At 32.2% G+C, this 25,878-nt stretch overlaps 1 protein-coding gene across 2 annotated transcripts; it reads right to left on the minus strand.

The window, feature by feature from the left end:
- On the minus strand, window positions 1-23,899 carry LOC148284850 (piwi-like protein Siwi). 2 transcript variants are annotated; one of them, XM_088233949.1, is made up of 10 exons: window positions 23,714-23,899; window positions 18,767-19,169; window positions 16,261-16,420; window positions 15,807-15,918; window positions 13,788-13,913; window positions 13,260-13,449; window positions 7,967-8,094; window positions 6,303-6,563; window positions 4,423-5,441; window positions 1-3,797 (listed from the first exon to the last, which is right to left on the minus strand). In XM_088233949.1, exons 2-10 carry the CDS (start codon window positions 19,155-19,157, stop codon window positions 3,533-3,535), a joined length of 2,652 nt encoding a protein of 883 aa, XP_088090075.1. In that variant the 5' UTR covers window positions 19,158-19,169; window positions 23,714-23,899; the 3' UTR covers window positions 1-3,532. The 2 variants fall into 2 exon arrangements, with proteins under 2 accessions (XP_088090075.1, XP_088090083.1); XM_088233957.1 differs by having other exon boundaries at window positions 23,113-23,899.
- Between the last annotated feature and the right edge of the window lie 1,979 nt (window positions 23,900-25,878).

Genomic DNA, 25,878 nt, shown 5'->3' on the forward strand with positions numbered 1-25,878 from the left:
TGTTTCTTAAAAAACTTTATTTAAAATAAAAAAAATACTTAGGATAAAACATTGTGAAATACTGTAATATGCCTTAAACCTAAAACTAAATCACTCTGGCACAAGTGATTTAGTACAAACTTCATTTTGTACTGGGCAGAACTTAAAACTAAAATCAATTTACTTTAAAGGTAAACAATATTTAGGCAAAAAGTTTTCAATCACATTTCCAAAACAAAAGAGACATAATCGATAGTGACTGATCCAAGTTTCAGTCTGTTTTGACCAATAAAAGGAGTTTCAGCCAAAAATCGGCCACCTTCTCGATTTCGGCTCGGCCGAGTAGTACTGTTACATATGTTATATGTATAACAAAACAACAAACCAAAGACCACTAAAAATAAACAAATTTACTCACTAAATGTATGTCTTTTATTTGGTTGTGTATTTTATTTAACACTTGATTTAATGAACTCTTAAGGTTTAACAATAAAAATGCCTAAAGGGCGTTTTGAAGTGATGTAACTTATCTAAATATGTTTTGGTTTCGGTTGAAACTAGAACAGGAGCCAAAATTCGGTTGAAAATCTTGTTTCGGTCAGTCACTAATAATCAATATTTGTTTACAAGATAGGTAGGTACTGCATTCTATCCTCTGCCTATCCCTATTAAGAAATGGCAGTAGTAGGATAGGTCAGCAGAAATATAACCATTATCATTCAATCCAAAAGTACATTATTGAGAAAACAAAAAGATTTTGAGAGATTTTAAATATTTGTTATCAGATATATCAGAGTTGAGCAAATATGATTAAACTTTTAACACCCCTAACTTAAAACTCTTAAGGTATGAGCATTTAAGGCATTTAAGCAAAATAATAACAATGGATAAAAGTAACAATGACTTAAGTTTGCAACTCTAGGTGCAGGATTGCCAACACCAGGCATTAGAGATAAAATTCAAACTTTTAAAGTCATAAAAAAACCCAAAAAAGAAAAAAAATGTGTTTTAATTCTTCTTACACCATAACAGTGTTTATTTTTCAAAGGTTATTTTAGTTGTAATAACACCAAAATGTTTAAACATCGCCTATATGGGTTACGCTCCTTAGCTTACCCCTTGGTAAGGCTAAATTAGAAAAGAATTTGAAAAATAGTAAATAATGCTGAAAAATTATAATCAGAATTAAATCAAAATATTATTTTTATATCCTTTATTTCAAATTTGTGGCCGACCTTTCCATTTCCTTCTCATGGTATTTGGTATCAATAAAGGTATACTACTTTTACGTTTATACTTGTGTGATTAGTTTGACAAATTTAATTATTTGTTTGCAGCAATTTTAAATAAAGAATTGTAAGTCAGTTGACAGAAAATTTATTATAAATTAATTACCATGGAACTGAACATGGGAGAAAAGTATCGACGTATTTATATCGTTGGTGATACTGCAATATCGCAAGTTAATAATGATAGTTTTTCTGATACTCCAGCGGCATTTTAGTCGACTATAATTGTTAGTATTATATTAACAGAAAGCGTTCTAGGTTCCTATCACAAAATAATATCAATTGATAGTTACGCGGTATTGCAGTATAACTGGCAATATACTTAGTCTGCAAAATGGAACAGTATTTCATCGTTAGGCCGACAATATCTGTTGACATTTCAAAAATTATTCAGATTAATAAAACAAAAACAAAATGTTATTTTGAAAAAATATTTGGGTACATTTTGTTGAAACAAAATTGCATAATCTTAATGAGAAATTGAAAATATTGAAACAGATATTGCCAACGCAATGACGATTTATTAAAATTACCCCAAAACAATTGCATACCAGTAAAGCTAAATTCAAAAGGTGCGAGGGATGGTTGAAATTTAATGTTCAGTCAACGTCTCTTTTTGGAATACACAAAATAATAATGAGACACATTTTTTCTTTTGACATTTTAGAGATTATTCAAATAAAGCCTCATAGATAGAAAGAAACAAATTAACGTACAGTTGAGAATATACTGTATTAACATATACTCTATTACTCGTATGAAAAATAACTCTTATCCTAAACAATCGATGTGTTTCGACACTAACACAACCTAATTTAAATGAAGTCAATGCTTGGTAAACCCACCATGATGGTGGTAAGTACTTGGTAAAATATTGGTATATAATGTATAATAGGGTGTCAATGGTGTGCACAAAAATTACAAAATTTATGATTTAACATTAAACAGAATTACAAAATTTGATGAATAATGGGGGTTAGATAAAAGTTACGATTGGATATCGATAATAGACACCTATTATACATGTACCGCTTATGAATGAATACATGTGTAAGTATCAGATCTATATATATAGTAGGTGGGAATGCATTGCACTCTTACGCCGAATTCACATCCAGTTGCGGGTTAACTACAAGGCAGTATAAGCTACCTATTTCTTGACACGAAGTATGGGTGAGTTAACATTGATAACTGTTTTGGTTCAACTGAAACATTTTCGGGTAAGATTACTAAAGCAAATTCCTAAAATTAATTAAATTATCATAAAATAAAATGCAAAGTTTTGTGTTATCAAACACAAGACCGTATTATAAAATATAATAATAACGAAATATTCTTAAAACGTCTAGGAATAAAAATTTGAATTTATAGGTAACATTTTCAAAAATATCCGCTTATCCGATAATGGCAACTCTGAATGCCAGCACCATCACATCTCACTACACTAGATGTACCACACTCAACACTTACCTCATAACATATATCCAAACAGGGTAACAGCCAGAAGGATAAGATTCAGATTTAAGCTCATATTGACCCTAAACTTACATAACACTTTCGCGCCCATAGAAAACACTTTCGCGCCCATAGAAAACACTTTTACTTTGCGTATTTTGTATGTAAACACATGAGATAAAAGCTTTTTCTACGTCCGCGAGAGCGTTTGGAATAACAGCCCTGACTATACAGTGAGTCTACAAAATCCTGTCCCATTAAAATCAATATTTCTTATAGTAATTTTGAATGAGACGGGTTTTGTCCTATACACGTATGTGCACTGTACTATGGTATCCACTAATATGTATTTTCTGAATATAGAATAATATACAACTTCACCTTTTGCCATAACAACCTTCAGGAATGTTTTTACTGCCATATTTTTATTTTTTTTATTCAAAATATTATTTTATACAATAAAAAAAATTTGTATTAAATTTGTTTGAGTAAACTTTCTAAATATTTATTTGAATAATTATAATTCAAAATAGAATGTAAAGTTTTTAAATTTTACATTTTTAATTACTTTTATATCTCGGTTAGAAATAAAAATTTTCTTTCAGTAACAGTGAAGATGTAATTTGAATCGAGCTGTGTTCAACTGAACTGCTTTTTAACAATATTAAAACAAATAAAAATAAAGACTAATACAGTAGAAAAATAAAGACTAATACGGTAGAAAAATAAAGACAAATATAGTAGAAAAATATGTCTTACGTATAGTTATCGTAAAGTGTAAAATCACAAATTTGGATGATTTGACTAAGTTAAAGGAAGTAAAGGAGAGTCTCGAGGCCGGGGTTGGGAGTCAGATGGAGGTGTTGTCCCGCCATGAAGGCCAGCTTGTGAGCATATTGGCAAGGGGCGGGCACCCTGACCTGCCCTGAGAAATTGTAGTAAGTGTGGCAGAACTTGTAGGTTAACCGCTGCACCTGGTCGGGTGTCAGACCGAGGGTATCGTATATGATATTATATGACGTGGGTGATACTGTGCCATCGCGCACTGCTTGTGAAACCAGGAAGAAGTCATATCTGTTGATAAAAATACATATTTTCTATTTAGACAAGTTTAAGGAACATAAATTGTTTTTAAAAAGTCTACTCTTGAATTTTGCCAAGATTTTCACGTAATGATGCAAAGGACACTGCATTAGTACACAAATTGCCATTTATAACAATTGCTATCCAGAGGAACATTTAAGTAAATACTTAATGGTTGAAACCCACTGGGAATCAGCGTTAAACCAAAATGCGAACAGATTTAGTCTTATCTCATTTAGACGGCATACGTTTACTGATGACAAAAAAAATGTTAATCATCCCCTTTCCACACCTAATGGTGCATAGGGCACTACATATTTCATGTCAAACGTGTCAGGAATCGAACCTGAAACTTCTTGCATAGTGGGCAAAGGTGCTGACCACTACTCCACGAAGCCCGACAATTTTTTTTTATTGTTACTAATATCAAATGTAGACAAACAGTTAATTCATGATGTAGATCATTAATTAACCAACAGTTAGCAATTTTAGATTTATGGTGTACATAAATATTAATGTCCCCATGCATGCAATGATACAATAGAAGGATTGAATTCTTTATTTTGAAGAAATAAAATAGTTTTACATTGTGAAAGAAATTAAATGCCAAACTCACCTCTCGGGACTTGTTACTACATCATCAATAATAGTTCCAGGTTTAGGATTGCTAAGTCCATTAGCCAGAACGAACCTCGTGTTCAAGCGTTTGGACACGATAATAAATCCCATCTTAAAATTTGGCCCATTGTACACCTCCATCAAGGCCTTCTTCAAAACTTCAACCTCATGAGTATATACATAGGGGATCTGTCCCTCGCCAACGCCATCACGATAAATGACAATGTGCGAGGGAAGAACCCCATTGACAGACTTGTATTTGTGAAGCGCCTTCTTGATGTTCAGTCCAAATTGGTTGGAGAGTTCCTCCCCATTAGTGTGGGGGGTCACGGCGCTGAAGTAACGCGACATGGCCTTGTCCAGAGACGCCACCATGGAACCGAAGCTCTTGCTCTTGTTGTTGGTGTCGTGGCACACGTCGTAGCCCACCACCATCATGTTGGACAGGGGCATGACCACACTCCACGGGGCCCCGCCCACCTTGCAGTTGATCTGGATGGCTACCTTGGTGGCTATGGACATGGCGCTCTTGTTGGAAATGCAGCGGCCGGTGACCACCTGGGTGGGAACGGCTCGGTCCACATAGCACTTCTTCTTTATGGCACTGTAGCGATCACTTCTGTCATTTGTAACCGCGCACAATATTATGTTAGGGTTGATCTGAGCGATGACTTGCTCTAATTTATCCAAATACACTTGTATTTGGTCCGAAGGTGTCTCGCAATATGTGGGCGGTGGCAAGTTGAATCCCATTGCGGATCCATTCTTCATAATCATCTGAACGAATCCCTCCACCTCTCTTCTCATGCGCTGCGGTACAACGACAGCCCAGCGTGCGACTTGTCCGCACGAGAGCATGCACTTGGCACGCAGTTCTCTTGTCCAGCCGTCGTTAGTGTCTCCCGAATTATATTTTACTTCGCCATTTCTGCCTTGTACGATGGCCTCCATTGGAAGCTGGCGAGCTGTTATTTCCACTAGCTTCTTGTCTACAGACATCGACCAATCTTTTAGATCCTGAATTATATAAGAAAAAATATTATCAGCCAGATGAATAAAAACACTGGAATTAAATATATATTTACTTTCAAGTATTTCCTGTCAAAAATCTCTTTACTATTACTTTTAAACAACATATAAAAACAACATTTTATAAGATATTTTTGATAAAAAAATGTACTTAAAAGTTTCATGACTGAAATATAATTTCTTTTTGACCAGCAGATTACCCCTTTTGAAATTTAGACTAGGTACTCGTATAAAAATGAAATAGGTATTTAAGTAAAATTTCTTCTGATTTGAAGATTATGAATTAAATAAAAAAGATTTTGGCTGCAATTATTTATATCTACAGTATGTTCTTAGATAAAAAATATATATTTGTATCAGGCGTTCAACAGCATTAGTTTTTTTAAAAACATATTGTAATGAAATATTTAAAACCAGAATTTTCTTCTTAAAAAAAAAACAACATAATTTCATGAAAAGGAGGCTTCAATTAAATGATTCTAAATATTTTAATACTTTTTAAACATTTTATTGAAAGCAATCGTAATGTAGAATTTAAGAAAAATACCCAAAAATTTGTGTGATTTAAAATGATTTTAATTTTTTTAAAAAAACCAAAATTTAAGATTTTTCTTTGATAAATTTCAATTCATTTTATTAAAATCATTAGAACAAATTTTACTAAAATACGTCTTCACATAAGTACCAGTGTACCTAAATTTGGTCTAAACTTCAAAAGGCATAATCTACTATTTGTATATATTATTGTTGTATTTTCCAGTTACAAAACATGGTCACAACTAATAAATACATAAAAGACTCGACTTGTACTGTAGCAATTTACAGATAAAATGCGTAGATTAAACTTACTTGAACAGCCTTGGGAGTATTGTTTAACCTGGTATTGAAGTTTAATAGCTTTTCCATTCGAAGCTGCGGTGGCACACGAGTGTGGTTAGACATTTCCTTCATGAGGCGGAAGTTCTTCCTCATTTCTTCAGTGAGACCAGTCATGCGACAGAACTCGGGGACTAAGTAGATAAATTCTGACATTCCAGCACGGATATCACGTGCTTTGGCCTTGGAAACCAGTAAAGGCTGGTTCATGTCCAGAATATTCAAGTTATATTTCTAAAAAACATATAAAAAATAATGCTGAATAAATAGTACAAGACTGAACAATTTATGATATTTATTGAAATCTAGTTATGGAGGATGTTTTACAATTTAAATCTCATTTAAAATCGAATTCAATGTGATGCAAGCAACTGCTGAAACAAAGGCAAAATTCGCGGCATATTTCTGATTTTAATTTAATTACATTTTCGTTTCTGATGTTTTTTTTTGGTTTTGTTTAATAGTCTATTAACAAATTGAAAAAATTCTTCTGAACTTCCTCACTAAACCACTTAATAGATTAACAAATTACAACAGGGATGAAGAATACCTTAGAAAAGAATGAAATACCATTTACAGGGCTTATGACCTGTCATTGGCTGGTTTAAGTGGCCACTTTACACACTGTGTAACATTCACCATTTTGCCTATGTTTGAACATCCATATTTCTTCATTTCTTCCATTTGTTGATTTTAGTGAAGTTAAAGAGCTGAAACCTTTATTGTTGTGAAGAGATTCATCTGACTGAATAATTTCACATACTAGGCAACGCCTGATAACAATTTTCCTAATAGATTATGTCACTTTGGTGATACAGATCAAGTGATATGTGTCCTCTCCGTGACAGGGTCTTACCCACATCACATTGCACATGCAAAATTGAGATATTTTTAATCAGAAAAATGGAATATTGTTTCAATTATTTATTATTTGTAAAAACATGAAGAAAAAAAATCATTAGCTGACGCTCTCGCCGGCAGTGTAGTGTAATGGTTCATGGTTATTGGCCTGAGTGATGCGTAAAATTGTCTCTCGTTTGCAAATATACCTGTAGCATCGAGAGTGAGACATAAAGAGTATGTGAGAAAATCGTTGTTCGGTACTCTTTGTACTTCGATATTTAATGCTTCTTCTGTGCCCAATAGGTATTTATTATTCAAAATGTATGAAAGAGGAATGCCGAAATTTTAACATATAATTTTTTTACAGGATGTTCTTTAAACTCTGTCACATCCGAAACATGATCAGTATGGGCAAGACATATTAGCATTTTGAAAAAATATTTAGAAAGAAAATTTAAAAATATAAAATATATTTTTTTAAATGGTTGCTTACTTCTACAGGGGAGAAGCGAGGGGAGCGCGGTCGTGCGGTTGTCGACGTATCAGACTCCCCCTCGTTTCTTCCCTGCAGAAGTAAGCAACCATTTGCTTTTTTTGATATTATATTTTTTTAAATGTTATTCATTCTAAAAATTTATTTTAATGTGCCAATGTGACTACTTACTCAAACTGATCATCGTGGTTTCGGATGTTGATAGGGTTTAACAAACAACCTGTATTTATAGAGATATTAAAATCTCTATAAATCGTAATATACATTCTTTAAATGTCTAACAGGTTTAGATAGAACTTACAGTTTTGTAATATGAAACATAGGAAACATCGTCTCCTTTACAAGAGAACTTTGAACCAGGAGTCACATCCCAATGGACGTCATCTATTGTGTATGTTTTGTTGTTATATTCGGTTAAAACCACAGACCCTAAAAAATAAAAGACAAAATTATTAAAGGAGATAATAGAGTTCACTTATATGCGCACTTAAACCTGGGCACCGATTACAATGGGAAGTTATCATTTATCTTTAATTTTATCTACGAAGTAAAATTAAGTTTTCTATATAAAAAACATAATATGTATACAATTTTTTCTTCTAAACATGTTCAATTATAGGTTACCAACAAAGACACTTTAATGTTCATCCAAATATAGTAATTTTCGGTTTTTCTTTATGGACAGTTGAAGACTTCCCACTGTAATCGGGAGAAGCAGCTAAAAGTATTATTCGAGGGAGACTGATTATTATTTTTAATATGGTTATTTAAAATAAAAACACAGCTTTTTTCCGAGAGAAATTGGATAAAGCTCATTTTCATTTAATGTAGGGATAGAAAATGGTGCAAGATCTCGAGTATTTTGTGTACAATAATTCTTGTGCATATATCTTTGACCATTTTATTTGCTGTTTGACACGGGACCGTTTCTGGGATTAAAAGTTGCGCTTAAGCATGCACAGTACAGACGTTTTCGGTGCCATGACAGATAAATGACAAATTTACAGTTAGCAAAATGAGCTATCTTGTGACGACGTGACTACCGTCAACTAACAATATATAGCTCTGCGATCAGCAATCAACATTAGGTTTCTAAAATAACATGGATCGTGAACCTTATTGAAAATGAGTATTTCCAGAAAAGAAAAGCAGGCATGAAGTGAAAAGGAGCAGTGCAATAAATGAACACAGTAACAACAACCAATGTTAACAGTATCCATGTTCTAATATTTCTGGATTTCACGAGACAATATTCATAGAGTCGAATCTTGCATAAGATCTTGTACTGTTTTCTGACCCATGAAATATGAGCTTTAGAAATTATGAAACCTCTTTATAAATTTGCATGTGTTATGCTCAGCAAGGAGTAAACCTGTCGTATTGTCTGAATGGGGAAGACGAAATAAATTATTGTTCAATATTTCAAAATGCTCAGTTATGTCTTTCACCAGGGCCCACAAAACGCTATTCTTCCGCTATAGAATGAATGACCAGAATCTTATGCGGATTGCGAAGGTTAAAGATCTAGGCATCACTTTTGTGAGTTCCCTGACATTTCATGATCAGATCGAAACAGTTTGTAGTAGTTCATTGAAGATGTTAGGATTCGTCTTGCGTACTGCTAGGGTTTTTGGTAGTACACGAGAGTGGCTCGATGATTTGGGGACCGTGTGAGTTGAAGTACTCTCTTATGGTGGAGAGGGTTCAGAAGAAATTTCTTCGGTTTCTCTACATGAGGGAGTGCGGATATTATCCATGGCTTTATCCCACTGAGTTCCTCCAGGGTATGCTTGGTTACAGCAGTTTGAACACTAGAAGGAATGTGTATTTAACAACGCACTTCTTTCGATTGTTGCGCGGTATTATTGACAACCCTGAAATTATGCGGAGCATTAGCTTTTATGTTCCTGATCATTACCTTAGACAGCGTCAACATAGCCTGTTTCACATTCCAAATGTTGAACAATATCACTTTGGACATAGACATTTTTCACATCTCTGAGGGAGTTTTTCGTTACAAGATTCTCTTACTTTTTTAACATATTATTCTTTGGATATTATGTATACGAATGTGTTTTTTTTTTATATTTACCTAATTTTACCTAATTATTTCTCTATGTATGAATAAATTAATTTTCGGACACATGGAATACAAATATGATAACTATTTACATACTACTATGTACCGATTCGGAAAATTTCATTCTTATACTGTTTCAAAAAATTATAAAATCGAATCAGTTTTGAGGTGCGGAAAATGTGACGACAAAATGTCAATTTTGTTTTTTTTATTTAGGCATAAAAGGTCCGAAATGCAGTTGCCTTGTTCGCATAGCATTGGGGAGGCATCTTGAAGACAGTGACGGGAAAACAATATTCAAATAACTATTTATCGAATTTACCTATCACCAAATATCCTCACAATTTATGTAATCCAAAACACAAAAATAATATATATGTATATATCAGTGGCGAGCGGTGAGTTTTAAATTGGTAAGCTATGAAAATTCTGATAAAATGTCCATAGCGGTAGTATGGCATATAAAAAACAAGTCTATTTTATATTTAATAAATAATTCCTAACAAATGGCTCCAGCGGCTAATAGTTTCAGTAAAAATATTTTCTAATGTAGCACAAACATTTGATTTAAAAAAACATAATTGCAAAAAAAAATTGGAACACCTATGGACTCGAACCCCCGCCTACGTCATTAGAAAGCAACGACCCATCCGCGCAGCTATTTCGCGTTTTAGGCTAAGTGTCGAAAAAGTAATTAATAAACTGGATAATTCATTAGCGCACCAGTGCATCTTTGGTTAAGTCAGACTATTATAACTTGTCTTGAAATAAAACACTATTTCTTAATAAATTATAATAATTAAATAATTTAAAAGTATTCCTTACCGAGTACAATAGTTCACCAAACAAAACATAAATTACGTTTTAAGAATCATTGTTTCATCGACTTTTATATCACATTATTATTCACAAAACGACATAAGTTATACATATTATAATTCTTCATATATATTTATTCTTAACACTATACACTAGTAACGTTTTTATCATAACTCTAACTAAATTTTAAAAGTTTAAATGGATACTGAAGAATAACCTACAATATTCAACTGTCATCGTATGCACAAAAACGAATTACAATCAAAAAACAATTAGCGAATCTTTGTTTTTTTAAAACCCACTAAAGGATTTATACTGTATTATGGATTAAAATATCAATTCGTTTCGATTAAAATATCAATATATTAATTTATTTTAAAGCAAATTTACTTTCAAATCACCGAAACATAAGTATGATCAATTACTGTCAATTACTTACTTATTATTGTAACTTTCGTGTTAAGACATACAAAATATATTCGTTATCTCTTTCTCACACATAACGAGTGCGTATATTGTCACCTCCCTTAGACTGTCGTAAGTCAAATTGATGTATTTTAAAGAATACTAGCCCTTGTGAAAAAGTATTGAAAGACTAAATTGCATTAATGAAAGCTGCAAGATTTTACTGTAATCGCAAGTGTAATTTTTCGAACGAGATTCTAAAGTTTTAGGTTAAAGACGTATTTGAATTAGTGATTTTAAAGTGAGCAGAGTAATCTCGTGTAATTCAGTAGTAATAATTTTGGCCAATAGAGGTGCAACTGGTCGCTGTATGGAATAAAGGAATATGATATAAATTTAATAATAATAACCAAAGAAAAGTAATATATTTTTTTGGTGATGTTACTTACGATGTCAAAAAAATATGGTAAGCTGCATGTAATCGATTATAAGGAGCATCCGCCCCTGGTATATATGTAATTTGAACTAAATACAATAATTGATATGAAATTTTCGATTATGTTCATTCAATATATGTCTGTATATGCAATCAACTAACTATGTATCATAATGTGTATTAGTGACTTATTCATCTTTGTTTACTATTGTTTTTATGGACCTTAATAAACTACTGTGCTTTTTTTTTATCATGTTTTTGTAGTTACCTAATTATATATATATATACATTGGAATTGGTAGTAGTGTAGTCTTTTTTCCTATCTTCATTTTTATGGGTTAACACGGACACGGCCTAAAAAGCCATAATAATCTCGTGAGAGCATGTAAACTGTGATTAATCTATGTTGTTATTTAATATTTGAATATTAGCGCCATGCATACAACTTCCGTGATCCACCGCTAGGGGCGACAATGGCACTCTATGAAAAACAATAATAATGCGCCAACAAAGGCGGAGAGAAGAACAAAGGATCGAGTTTGGCGTCACATCCGAAAAAAGATATTATGATTTTGTATCGATCGATTGTGCATTTTTATAAATAAAGATTTTTTAGTTAACAATATATACAAAAGGCAATGTTTGAATGTGTGCCTTGATGGACTAATTAACTACTGGAGCGATTTAGGTGAGGTTTTCTTGAAAATTATGTACTTTGGCTTAAGCTAGGGTTTCCTAGGACAGCGGTGCCCGTATTTTAACGGCCGTAGTGAACGGTGATGCAGTGGACAGCCGTCGTAAAGGTGAATAGAGAGTGGTTTCCTAGGAAAATGGTGTTAAATGGTGTTGATAACACCGTTTTCCTAGAAAACCACACTCTAGTCACCTTTACGACGGCTGTCCACTGCATCACCGTTCACTACGGCCGTTAAAATACGGGCACCGCTGTCCTAGGAAACCCTAGCTTTAGGCATTTTTATAGCTCTTAAAATCTTCAATCTAATTAATAATGGCTGCATTTGACAAGAATGTATGTACTAAAAAATTGGAAGGATGTTATTTTTTTTAACATAAAAATGTTTGTATTTTAATGTTTACTTCAACACTAATTTTTTATGGATCTTTATCAGTTGCTTTCCTTAAATTCCTTACAATTCTACGTATTTAAGTATTTTTATTTAATATTTGGTAATGCTCAAATAATATTAACCAACATTTAACACATTTTTGAAAATCGTATTCCTACATAATGTGCACCCCTGTTAGTAAGAAAAGCAGAGTTTGACATTTGCAAAAAGAATTCTATATTGATAAATGAATTATTTTAAGTTTTGGAATTTAACCATAAACAAGTATCTAGGTACCCAGTTGGCTGTTAAAGAATGACTTAATATGCGTTGGGCATGAGTTAAGTGTCATAATTTTAGAGTGCTCAGGGTGCGTATGTATTAATAGGTCGATGGTTTTATTTTAGAACAGCGAACATGTTAATATGGTTAAGTAAAAGTAAAGTTTAACATAAACTTTAACTTAATTCCATAAATTTTTGGTTGTGTTCATTTAATTTATTTACAAGTTTATACGCAAATCTAGTAATAGCAAAGCATTGCTAGGTTCAGCTCATTAGTTATAAACAAAGCAATGATTGATATGGGTATTAATTTTTGTCTATTTGGCATGCCACTCGTTACACTTCTGTTTTTTTTTTTAAATCATAAAACCCAATGTATGATACAAAATCTTGATCATTATAATATCAAAGATCATTTATCACCCGTGAAACATCGATAATAAATGGGCGGACATGCAATGTATTGTGCAGATAAAACAAGTAAGGAATGTATTCTCGCTCACCTATTACTTCAGCACTGAAATCTTGCTTGAATGTTGAGCTCCTATTATGTTTTCTCAAGCAATCGAGCACAGTATCAATTCTAACAACTTTGTGGGCAATTTCAGCTACCATGAGAATGTCATTTTCATACTGATTGATCGTAGTCTTGTATCCAGGCCATATCTGGAGCTTGTGCTCACGTATATCCACCTGAAAGCCAGCCATTAATACACCACTCAAACTTCAGAAACCTCGAGGCTTTATTCCACGTGGCAAACACCAATTTCTACATAATTTGGGTTCTGACCCAATTGCATACAATTCTAATTTTATGTAGTCAACATCCACAAATTCGTTCATTAGGCAATTTAACCATAGCAGAAAAAAATGATTTTTTAGAATTATTTTCTTGTATTCTTGTTCCCTCACAAGGGAAAAATAATGTTGCAAATAATATTGTTAAAAAATTAAACTTCTTAGTATATTTCTTTAAATTTGGTATTTCTTAAAAAATATACCTAGAGATTAAACGAATTATTGGTAATTACCTTAGCTTTGGGATCAAAGAAATCACGACCGATCAGTTCAAGTTCCAAGTTATCATAGCATCTTCTCATTAATATATTGAACACTTGCAGATAATGGTGATCTCCAGCCGTCACATCTCCTACAAGCTGTGAAAACAGATATATCATTGTAAATTTAACAATATTGTATTTATAAATACCTATTTGTATAGAACTCGGTTCTAGACTTCAATGTTTCCTTGTCAGGACACCAATTAAACCAACATGCAACATGCACTATACCCACTATACACTTTCATCATAATTGTTACACAAAAATACAAAACCAACACGACATGCATTTGAAAAAGCAACCCTTACATGTACTGATTACCTAATCATTGCATGTAAGGGTTGCTTATTAAAATGCATGTCATGTTGGTTTCATATTTTTGTGCAACTGTGGTGAGGGGGTGTACAGTGGATTTTGAGTGTGACGAAGAGACGAGTACGTCTCAAAACCGGTAGATAAAGAAAAGTCGTTAAGTGGTTATTTACAAATATTTAATAACATTTGGTAAAATGTTTGACCACAAAGTAAATGATATAAATATTAATAACAAGATTTCAGTCAAACTATGTGTACATCAAACTTTTTAAATAAAAAAATTATATTGGCCAGCTCTGCAACAAAATTTTTATCAAGGCGTAAAATAAACTAACCAAACATTTTTTTTTTAATATTTGCATTCTTACCGCCAAATATTTCAATTTTGGAACCATTTTTAAGTCTTAAATAGAAGTGTTAGAATTTGTTGAATTGTTGAAAAACTTGAATAGATAAATGAAGTTAGGTACCCCGGTATTTGTTGGTGGCGTGCTAGGCTTTTAATAAAGACAAATGGTTCACTTTTGAGCATGCCCTCAGCGATACCGGGGGCAATATAGGCAGAGAGTAAACTTTATAAAATGTTTCAAGTGAAGGTATAGCTACCCTCGCCCAGCTAGCCCCGCGGAATTCGACGAGCACCGCTTGACAAGGCATGTGATGTGGTTGAATAAATAAGTGGAGTTCGTAACTCCGAACAGTTAACACGTGTTTTATCCAGTTTCTCCCCCCGCTCATCGCTCTTCCGGATGGAAAGTCCTTTTCAGGGCTATCAAGGTTGACTTGCGATTGGCGCAGTCATGCTACTACCTTCCGACTTTGTCATTGACTCTATTTAGAAGGGTGGCTACCCGTTTACGCTGGGAAACGTCTGACTGTGGCAGATGCAGGCGACGAACCAGCAAAATCACAGTAAAGCTCGAGTTTCCTAGGACAGCGGTGCCCGTATTTTAACGGCCGTAGTGAACATTAATGCGATTGACAGCCGTCGTAACGGTGACTAGAGAGTGGTTTCCTATAAAAATGGTGTTGATAACACCGTTAAAAAATAAAATCACTCTCTAGTCACCACTACGACGGCTGTCCACCGCATCACCGTTCACTACGGCCGTTAAGATACGGGAAACCCTAGCTTAACGCATACAATACACAGAGAAATTACAAAATGTTAAGATATTTTCAAAAATTACGTATTTACGTTTATATTTAATCTCTGTATATCTATATTATAAAAAGCACAATAAAAAAACAAAAACATAACATAAACTATACGTTTTTGGAGCAGGTGAGCATTTGCCTCTATCAATGTTACTAACATTTATTATATTTAAAGAACACAACTATAGTTTCGGGAGAGCAATCTTATAGACGGGTGATACAAAAATAGTATTAGGTATTCTCCAAATATAATAAATATAACAGTGATGAGTGTTTTTTATTTTATAATGGTTTATCAAGTATTACGACGTAAATGCCAATTCAACAACAAGATATTCTTAAAACTATAAAACATATTTACAGTAAAACCCTATATTACATCACAATTCGTTTAGTTTGGGACGAGATTCATTTAAAGACATCACAGCACAGTCCAGGTTACCGCGAATAACTTAGTTATTGATCGTGTTGATGCGGAAGGAGTCCAAAGGTTGAAATAGTGGAAATTCCCTTACCTTTAGCGTAAGCTTCATCGTCTCTTCGTCTTCTTTACGTTTTGAATATAACTCTAGCGGGTCAGGACTCAGACGGTTACACGAGTAAAGAACCGTTCCATCAAATATATATCTAAAACATTAAATACTATGCTAATTAAATTGTTGCATTCAATCAAAAATATTGTCTATACATATACAACACATATAATCCAAATAATGCTTCCCACAATATATTTTTTTTAAAGTACTTCTCTTTTGAAAAATAGGAGTATCTTTAAATAACATTTTACTGAAAATGCTTTGTATTTTTAGGTTGGTATTTCCTTTTTTTTTACCATGTTTAGCTTATATTCTATATTAAATATGGAAAAAGTACAAAAACATTTAGATGCTTTTTTTTTGTGGCCATCTTTTTCAGTTGAGTGCTATATTTCTGCGTACATTTAAATAATACAATAATAATTATACACACCCTCCAATTTTAGCTCTATGGTCTCGCATGAGGCTCTGACGAACCCTCGTTCTATCTTCTGCTGGAGATATATCCACACGATACATGTACAAGCACCACTGTGGGTGTGTAATTAATTTAAAATAGTTTGCCAGAACTTTGATGGCTGAACCAGATGTCCCTGCGAAATAAAGCCAGATTGTAATACATGGCGATCAGTTTTAGGATATTAAATAATAACAACACAGATGGATACCATTAAGTTGTTTAATCATTTTGTTCATATCTATGTCTGAGCAGATTGTGTTTACTTTATTGTGGTCTTCAGAAGAGTGAGATTGAGCGCGTCACACTATTATTTATAATAACTATTGTATTTATAAAATAATATATTTCTTTTTAGTCAAAATATTTTTGTTGTATTTTGTTCTGATTATTGATTATCACACCTCATATCAAGTTTATAGTGAAACTTTGAAACTGTGTATAATGTTTTTTTTTTTAATGTAAAAAAAAATGTTTTTATATTTATCAGCTAAATTTGCTCATGGTTGGATATTAGAATTTTTATATTAAGAAATAAGTTTTCTATAAGAATAAAATCTTGCGCCTACTTGCGCCGTTTTCTCAAAATATTTTTTTTATAGTAAAGTTATTATTACATTCATTTTATTTAAGTTTATTGTTGTACACACATTGGTATAATATTGGTATAATTACAGTGATATTATTACAAAAAAAACTTAAACCTAACACAACACAATATATAATACAATTTCTGAACAGGCATCAAAATGTGACGAGAATATGTTCAACACGTGACTATTACTATATTATTTTAAAAAATAAAAAATTGAAGCCATGATTATGATGAAAATACTTCATTGCTACGGTAATTTAATAATTTTATAAAATCCCTTTACAAAAAATTCAATATAACTAATAAAAGTATATATTTATAAATATATAAACTTTGTGAACATAGGTGATAATATTACCTATCGATGGGAGGAGTGCTCTCCCGAAACTAAAGTTGTGTTATTTGAAGACAGTAATTTACAGCAAAGTTTTTATTTTTATAATAATTTATACTGGATAATAATAATACTGGATGTATGTACAATTTTTTTATATTTTGAATTCTTATATAACAACTGTTGTTTTTCGTAAGTAAATAAAAAAAATAATTTATGTTAATTGAATGCCGATTCAGTTAACAATAGTATAATTTTACACTTAGATAATAAACCAGATATCTCTTTTTGTGGTTAGTTGCGTCCGCGGTAAGATTAAAAATATGTACATTAAATAATATGATTCTATTTAATATTGAGGGATCTTTTTTTCTCCAAGGTTCGTTAAAAGTACCTTTTACATATATTTATGTGTACACACATAATGTGGTATGTATTGAAGATCAATAATATATATATATTTTTTTTTATATTAAGGCAATCCATCCTAAGAAGGATGATTTTTGCCAAGAGTACAATTTATTTAAAGGAATAAAAATCAAAAAACATTTAAAAAAAAAAAACAAAAAATTTATCATATTTTTTGAGAGGAAGCTTCCTATATGGTGGATAATTTCAGGATCAAGGATGGAGAGGAGAGAATAATATATTTATACAAGAAAAAAAAAAATTTAAGACTAAAAGGCAATGTTCGTATGTGTGTCCTCGATGGGATGAATAAATACTGGACGGATTTACGTGCGGTTTTTAGCGAAATGTAGATCTTTGCCACGAGCATATTTAAAGCTTTTAAAATCTTCAATTTATTAAATACAAAAAAGTTGGGAGCGTAAATGTTTTTTTCATGGTTCAACAGGGCTGCATTAGCCGAGAACGCATTTAAAAAAAAATTGTAAAGATATTATTGTGTGCAAAAAAAAATATTTTTGAATTAACAACATTAGTTTTTTATGGATCACAATCAGATTATTTCCATAAATTCCTAATAATTTCTACCCATTTATTTATACTGGATTTTTGGTAACAGTAAAATAATGTTAATTGGCTTTCAATACATTTTTGAAAATCGCATTCCTAAATAAAGTACACCCCCTGTTGGCAAAAAGAGCAAGTTTGACATTTACAAAAATAATTGTATATTTGAATATTTATTATTTTAAGTTATGGAATTCAATAATAACCAAGTACCTAGGTACCTACTTGCAAATGAAAATTGATATATTTTTTTTACACAGCATTTTGGTTTCAAATTAAATGTCAAGCTCACGTTAAAACCCAGCTGGCGATTAAGAATTACTAAATACGCGTTTGGGCATGGGTTAAGTGTCATAATTTCAGAGGGCTCAAGGTGCATTATAGGTCAATGGCTTTATTTGAGAAAACCGAATGAATACGAGACTATAAAGCTAAAAAATGACCCATATTTGCTGAAAACGGCTACATCGAATGGAATATGGAGATAGATCTGTTTGAAAGGGAGGCAATCAATTTATATCACTGACCATATTTTAAATATAGAATGCACGATCCCATTTAAAAACTGTTTTACAAACCTTTTTTGCTGTTAACAGCCTCTGGTCGTGTCCTAATATAAGGGTTGTCAGGAATCTGGCGTCCAACCCCGCGCATGTTGCCTCGGCTCGCTGCCGGCCCGCGGGCCCCTGCATCGCCCACAGCCAGGTCCGCCATGGCGCGCACCACATCTCCACCGCCGAGGGCTCTACCGGCCTGCGGTGGTGCAGCAGCGCGGGGCGGGGCTGCGGCCGCGGGTCCGCGGGCAGCCCATGCGCCCTGCGGCGGGCCGGGCGCGGCGGAGGGCACCTGCGATGGGCCCGGCTGCGGCGCCCCTGGCTGCGGTGCCCGCGCGGGTCCCCCGGGCCCACCCGCGCCCCCCCGCGGCTGACCTCGCCCGCGCCCCCGAGCTCTACCTACATTCTCACTCATCTCTTGCGACTACTAGAAAACAGAAAGTACATACTATTTCAAATTTGACCTACCGATAACATTGAAAGCACTCCCTCCACATACCAAAACAGTGATCTTTTAATCAGTTTCCTTCATACTAAAAAACTTTTTTTGCCAATAAACAAGTAACTTTAACTCTACGGCTTTTGTTGTTTCTTTCTCTGAGTTTGGCAAATTATCTGGAGGGTTTATGTAGAATATTGTCATTCTGCCTCATGATCCATCTTATAAAACTCATAAATCCAAAAATTGACAAAAATTATATTTTAGCATTTTCTGTTAGGAATTTAAATTATCTATGTGCAGATAAAACTTGTACGTTCATACAATGTTTCGTTTAAAAAAAAAAACTCGTAAATCCTATACATAGTCAAATATATTTTTATAAACCTCATAAATCCCACTGCAATCTTTCGTGCCGTGTCCAGTTTTGTGATTATTATTTTTATTTCAAGCTAAATAAAGCATTTCTACTAGTATAATAATTTTAACCTTTCACGCTAATAAATAATGTATTGTATTGAATATTAATTGTAAAGTAGACTCTTTTAGTTATGAAACTGTTCACATTATTTCGTTATTATTTATACTTATTAACTAATTACGATAAAGCGAGTATTAATACTTCTGTTGAGATAATTGTCGTAATCAACATTTTGAATCGTTTTCAAGGGGAAGAGCTTTGTAACATTTTTAATTTTCAAAGACCCAGTGCTCAATTAACGATAATAAAAATACAGAGGTTCATGTTTAATCTTCTGCTCCAGAAGTATATCTCATGGAATAAGTAAAAAAAAAAAATTGGTTCCTTATATTCTTATAGTGAAGAACCGGTGAACGAAATAAGCACGAAAAGAAAGGCGAGACCGCAATATTAAATTAAGCTTTATAAATCATAGTGAAAAAAAAATGGAACTAAGAAAAGGGTTATAGATGTTTTAGAAGAAAAATAACTCAAAATTCATCGCAAGTCAGAAAAAGGGTAAATTAAAAACCGATGTAAATTCCTGCTAGCAAAAAATGCTTCACCATTTCAGATCGTAAATTGGGATTGAGAAATATTTTGAACTTGATATGGTGAAGCTGACGCAACCAAAGTGCCAAAATTTAAAAATGTTGAAAGTGAAATTAAACAGAGTTGATCTTCTTTTATGATTTTACTCGGAAGACAATGCTGTGATAGTTTAAAATCATGTTTTGTAATAAACCTGGAATTGTGGCATGGTCTGTCGAAATCAGAAAAAAGTAATCACATGACAAAAAAAAAAGAAAAACGTTCGCTGAATCGATTTGAAGATTATGGTAAAAATGTTAATTTATGAAAAAAAAAAATACTGTAGAGAATATAAAAACCGAAACGCAACAACGGCAAATTCTTTATTAAATATTGCTATGATGAATAAGTTTACCATAAAAACTTTTTTTTTGGAATACGGATCCGTCCAAATGCTCGATTCATTGCATTAAACATTCAACATGAAAAACAGTGACATAAATGTTCCCGCTGAATAAAATTAGGTATGTCGCTTTGCCAAGTTATATTCTTGCAAATGTTGGTATTAAAATAAATCCTAGAAATACTAATGTATTCAGTTTTCTAAGAATATTCAACCTGGTAAGAATGCTGGCGACCCGGTTTTTACTAATATTAGCGCGCTATTTTACGAACCCCAGTTTATATTGCCCCAGATGATAATCCCAAATATAGTTTTTGATAGTTGTATCCCAAATATTTCAAAACCTTCCAACTCTAAATAATCTTACAAATTATAAAGAATTGCTGATACACTGTGATTGTAGTACCAATGCAGTGTCTTAAACACCACAAGGCGCGAATAAGGATATTATGATGATGACATGAAAATATTATTTTAATTAAACCAAAGAACCAAGACTTGCGAGAGTTGAATTCAGTTTAGTTTGCCAAATAATTTCCTTCATTATTATGATAATTTACCGCAATAATTGTAAAACACAGTATCGGTTATTACATAGAATTAATATATTCAAGATAATAAACTTAATTTCATCATAAACAAAACTTTTAACTTTGTATTTTCAACCCAAATTATGAATGAAAACTTCATAAATCCAGCAACTTAAATAAAAAAAATTATCAATGAAAATTCGGTTTTATTATATTTTTATTCAAATTTGTAAAAAATAGTTAACCTATAAAAAAAATTATCTTGAAAAAGGGTCAGTTTGGTATTTACGAGTTTTAGAAGTCAGGCAGACGATATTGCAAAATACAAATGCAGGACCATTTTTTCCATAAGGGCACGTGGGGCATGAGTACTGGCCCCCTGCTTGATGGGGCTCGAAATTCTAAAAGCCCAAACCTCTGTGTGCACAAATGGTAGCAAAACCTGTGTTTACTTGTATTAAATTCAGCTACAAAAGTCTATTTCCACAATAGTATTCTTTTAAATTTAAAAAAATAAATTTAGACTATCATCATTTTATTTATTATAATAGAAAAGGATGCAAACAATGTATAAAAATGGACACTATCTTGAGTACGTAACATCAGATGGGCAATTACAATAGGAAGATATGGAGGCTATACCTTAACAATGATGGTAAGGTTGAAGATAAATTCTCCCAAGCGATTAAGAAGATACACTATCAAACCTGTATCTTATTTTATTTATTTATATACGGCATTTCTGCCATTTACATTTATGTGGTATAAAGAGTGCTTAAAAAGAAAAATATTTTTAAAAAATCCAGTATGAAATATTAATATACTCGTACTGTACACATTATTAATTACTTGAAATACATATATATTTTAAAGAAATTATACAATAACAAAATACATTAATCAATCAAATTATAACTATTCCAACCCAATCTTCTGAAGATGATTTGATCTTTTTGATAAAAATATGTTGGTCACTTTATTTTTTAAGTTAGGCAGAGATAAACTAAATATTTTAAAATGTGATGCATATTCATACGGTAGTCTCGACAGTTCGGACAAGCAAAATCGGGACCTTGCCAGATTACCGAGGCGTCCAGGTTGTGGTTTGCAATACTCTAATGGTAATATATGTTTAACTTCAGAAAATTCTTTAATTATCAGAAGACAACCTCGACAATATTAACAAAGTGAGTAATAAACATGAAGGAATGCTGCGCATTTGAAATGAAGTTAAATAACGCAGAAATGTTTGTCGTACACGCAGATCGATGATTGACAAGACTGCTTAGTGCGGCGCTCAACGCAGATGAAATGCCTTCCGCTCCATCTGTCTGGATTACCACGATCACCAGATAAGTGAGGTTCAAGATTAGCGAGGTACTAGGTTATAAGATAAGTACATTGATATCTATCGAAGACACCCCCGTACACAAATCTGTGCACTTGATCGTGTTCGTGCAAGCACTTTTTGCTCTTATTATATATAAGGGCCATTTTCAATGAGTTAGAAATAACTCACTATTAGAAAAATGGGAATAAAGTTATAGTACAGAAGGGTTTGAACCTCTAATCCATGAGTCTGCAACTCTAGTCACAGTACTACAACCTGGTTCATTATAATCAACTGGAATAAAATAAAACAACACATTTTAAATTATGCCAAATTCAACCATTCATTTTTATTACTTTAAAAGATAAAACTTTTGTTTAAATAAAGAAAACAAATAAGATTGGCTAATATCCTCCATTTTGGACACTGGACATTTTATGTAAAACGTTACACATTTGGATAAATGTAAGTTTTTTTACCAGCAATTATTTACATTTATTGAAATAATTTCAAATATTACCGCTATACTACTGGCGAGGTGTCAAGTAACCAATTCTATGTGATTAAGATATAATAAAATAAATCAGATCGCTAACTAAAAGCAACTCGCGGTTGAATCTTTGTCTCCGCAGGTCCTCCTTGAAAATAACGTCTGGGCGTTTTAGCATATAACTTACAAAAATATTGCATTGAGCCAGCAAAGCTGCATATATTGCATTCTGTGCGCATGAAATACGCATCCGGGAAATTGGCAACAATCTGTGACCTCGGTCAATACAAATGACCGGGGACAGGAGCTGGAAAGTTGTGTATATATAATAGAAAACTCTAGACACATGTTGCATCAACCGCGCCAGAGTAAAAAATAAACAAATAGAAATGTTGTTTTTAGAGTTACGAATAACACTTAAATGAGTTGTATAACAAGACAGCAAAATGTGAGAATTAGAAAGAAACAAACAGACGCTCGTCGGCAAGGTCACCAAATGACGGATGAATGTTTTTATGTTTTCGTTCTGCTGACGGCCATTTTGGTATTTTGATTAGGGATGAAAACACGTGCGAACGGGAATGATTTTAAATAATTTTAATGTTGACTTCGCTGTGTTGATAAAGATCAATGTTATTGTAACTATTTATTTAATGGGATAACAACAAATAAATACAAAACATTTCGGTGCTTCAAATTTGTAATTCTCTTCGGCACGGAACCAAAACAATCGACTTTATTAAGAACCGCTGTTGAAATATAAATAATTTAACGATAAAATGACTTACCGATGAGAAAAATAAATTAATTAAAAAATATATTTTTTAAAAAACAAGTGTCAATGACAACCATTCGATTCAAAAACACAACGGGCAATGGCGTTTGGCGTTATCGGCTATGGCAATATTGAATATTGGCAATTCGGGAATCGCGAAGGCACTAAACTGGCGGTACGACGGCAGCACCGTAGCCGGTAGCGGATGCAAAGTTCGCGCCAAAGATGATAAATGGTTGCTGGCAGCAAACGTAACCATAGTTATTGGTGCCAGCTTATATTTGAAATTCTCGCTAAAACGTTTGATTTTTTTCCAAAAATTGTTTTTTTATCGGTTTCACTCATACTAGAAAACTGTTTTTTTGTCAGTAAATAAAAAATTTAAAAAATACCCTAAATACATGTTAAAAATATGCATATAGTATACATATACATATATTTACATATTAATTGTAGGTAGTTCATGGGGCTCAACTATGAATCATCTCATATCTACTATAAACGACATGTTTCTACGGCATCTGATAATATTTTTTAATCCCATAAAAGTAATGTATCCCATATCTTTCTTAAACTTCCTTCATTCTTATATTATTTATTGAATCAGCATTAACTTTGTAAAATAACAATATTTAATACGATAAATTGAATAAATTGTTTTAAAACCACTTGAATTAATTTTAAATCACAGTTTATTTCAAAAAGCATTGATCGTTACTTATGTACAAATGTAATTATAAACGGCGTAGATGAAAATATTTGTACTTTTTAAAACGAGTAATGCTTCAAAATAATTTCAAGTGGCCGTAAAACAATGTGTTGAATTTATTATAATTGCTTCATTCTTACTTTACCTTTTTGCCTTACATTTTTTTACGCATCATTTTATAGGAAATTGCAAATCTCACGATACCGCTAGATTTGGCGGGATAGCAATAACGTTGGCAACACAATCGTTTAAACGCACATGTTGTTTAGAAATTTACCACAGACAATCCTTAAAGATAAAAAGACTAAAACAAAATGACAACAACTAGTGATGGAATAAAGAACCGAATAAGATAAACATAAAAACAGTCGAAATATTTTGGTTATTTATTTTACGGAAATAATTTCTTTATAAATGCAGTTTACATTTAAAGGGTTAAGAACAAGCATGCACCCCAGATAGCAATGTAAACTTGACTCTGGCTTGAATCAAGTTTGAAATGTTTGAAGTATCAAGAGTGAAAGCTAGATCCAAGTTTGAGACTGAAACTTTGTAAACTTAAGGCAAGTTTAAAACAAACTTCCTAGTTACCATCAAACAAACTTTCATGATGTTTGTTTTTACAAACATCCTACAAGGTTGTCATATCAATAATCTAGCAATTTTGGTTTTATTTCTACAAAGCCACAAAAACTCGAAACTTCTTAAAAATATTAAAATAAAATAAAATATTATGTTATTATTACTCAGCATATTGATTTTTAATGAATAATAAAAATTACAAGGTATTTTTGCGAACAAAGTCAAATGATGTTGTGATGTCAAATAATTCTCAGAAAACAGACTTGACACTAATTTGACTAAAGATGAAAATAATCGACTAATTTTTTTTATTTTTTTTTTATTATATTGAAAACATATTATACATAATTATATACAATATTCCCAAGGAGTTTTTTAAAAAAAAAAACTCATTTAGGGACATACAGATAACAATTTTTTTAGAGACGTTTTTAAATTTTAAACTATAATATTATTTACAAAAGCAGAAAAATTAAAATTATGATATACTACAAATTAAAAAGGGTATGAAAAATACTTGAAAATAACAAAATAAACAGAATACTAGGCATGGAAATAAATTCAAAATAATGTTTACATAATGCAATCTGGGAAAGAAAATTGAAAAAGTTTAAAAATTACATGTATGTATATATACATACTGAACTAGTACAAAATAAAATCATTTTTTTTAATTAACAAAATATGCGCACACCTAATACAGGTTAATTTTTTTTTATCAAAAACGTATTGAAATTATGTATACAAGCCAAAAAAAGTATATAAAAAGAAAAAAACACAAATAACATTTAAATAGTATTAAAAATTACATATACAAGCAAAAACGGTAAAATATTAAAAGGTATATGTTCAAGATGCGCATTCTCTATAAACTAACATTATTTATT

The sequence above is a fragment of the Micrasema longulum genome, unplaced genomic scaffold (genome assembly GCF_059751315.1).
Source record: "Micrasema longulum isolate JH-2025_06_02 unplaced genomic scaffold, ASM5975131v1 h1tg000083l, whole genome shotgun sequence".
Classification (NCBI taxonomy): Eukaryota; Metazoa; Arthropoda; class Insecta; order Trichoptera; family Brachycentridae; genus Micrasema; species Micrasema longulum.

Bases quoted from the DNA above. Each gene is read 5' to 3' on its own strand.
- LOC148284850 (XM_088233949.1), bottom strand. From the start codon at position 19,157: ATGAGTGAGAATGTAGGTAGAGCTCGGGGGCGCGGGCGAGGTCAGCCG. The intron at 16,421-18,766 runs GTTTGTAAAACA...TTTATTTCGCAG, and splicing joins GGCTGTTAACAGCAAAAAAG to GGACATCTGGTTCAGCCATC. The intron at 3,798-4,422 runs GTGAGTTTGGCA...TTTTATCAACAG, and splicing joins GTAGTAACAAGTCCCGAGAG to ATATGACTTCTTCCTGGTTT.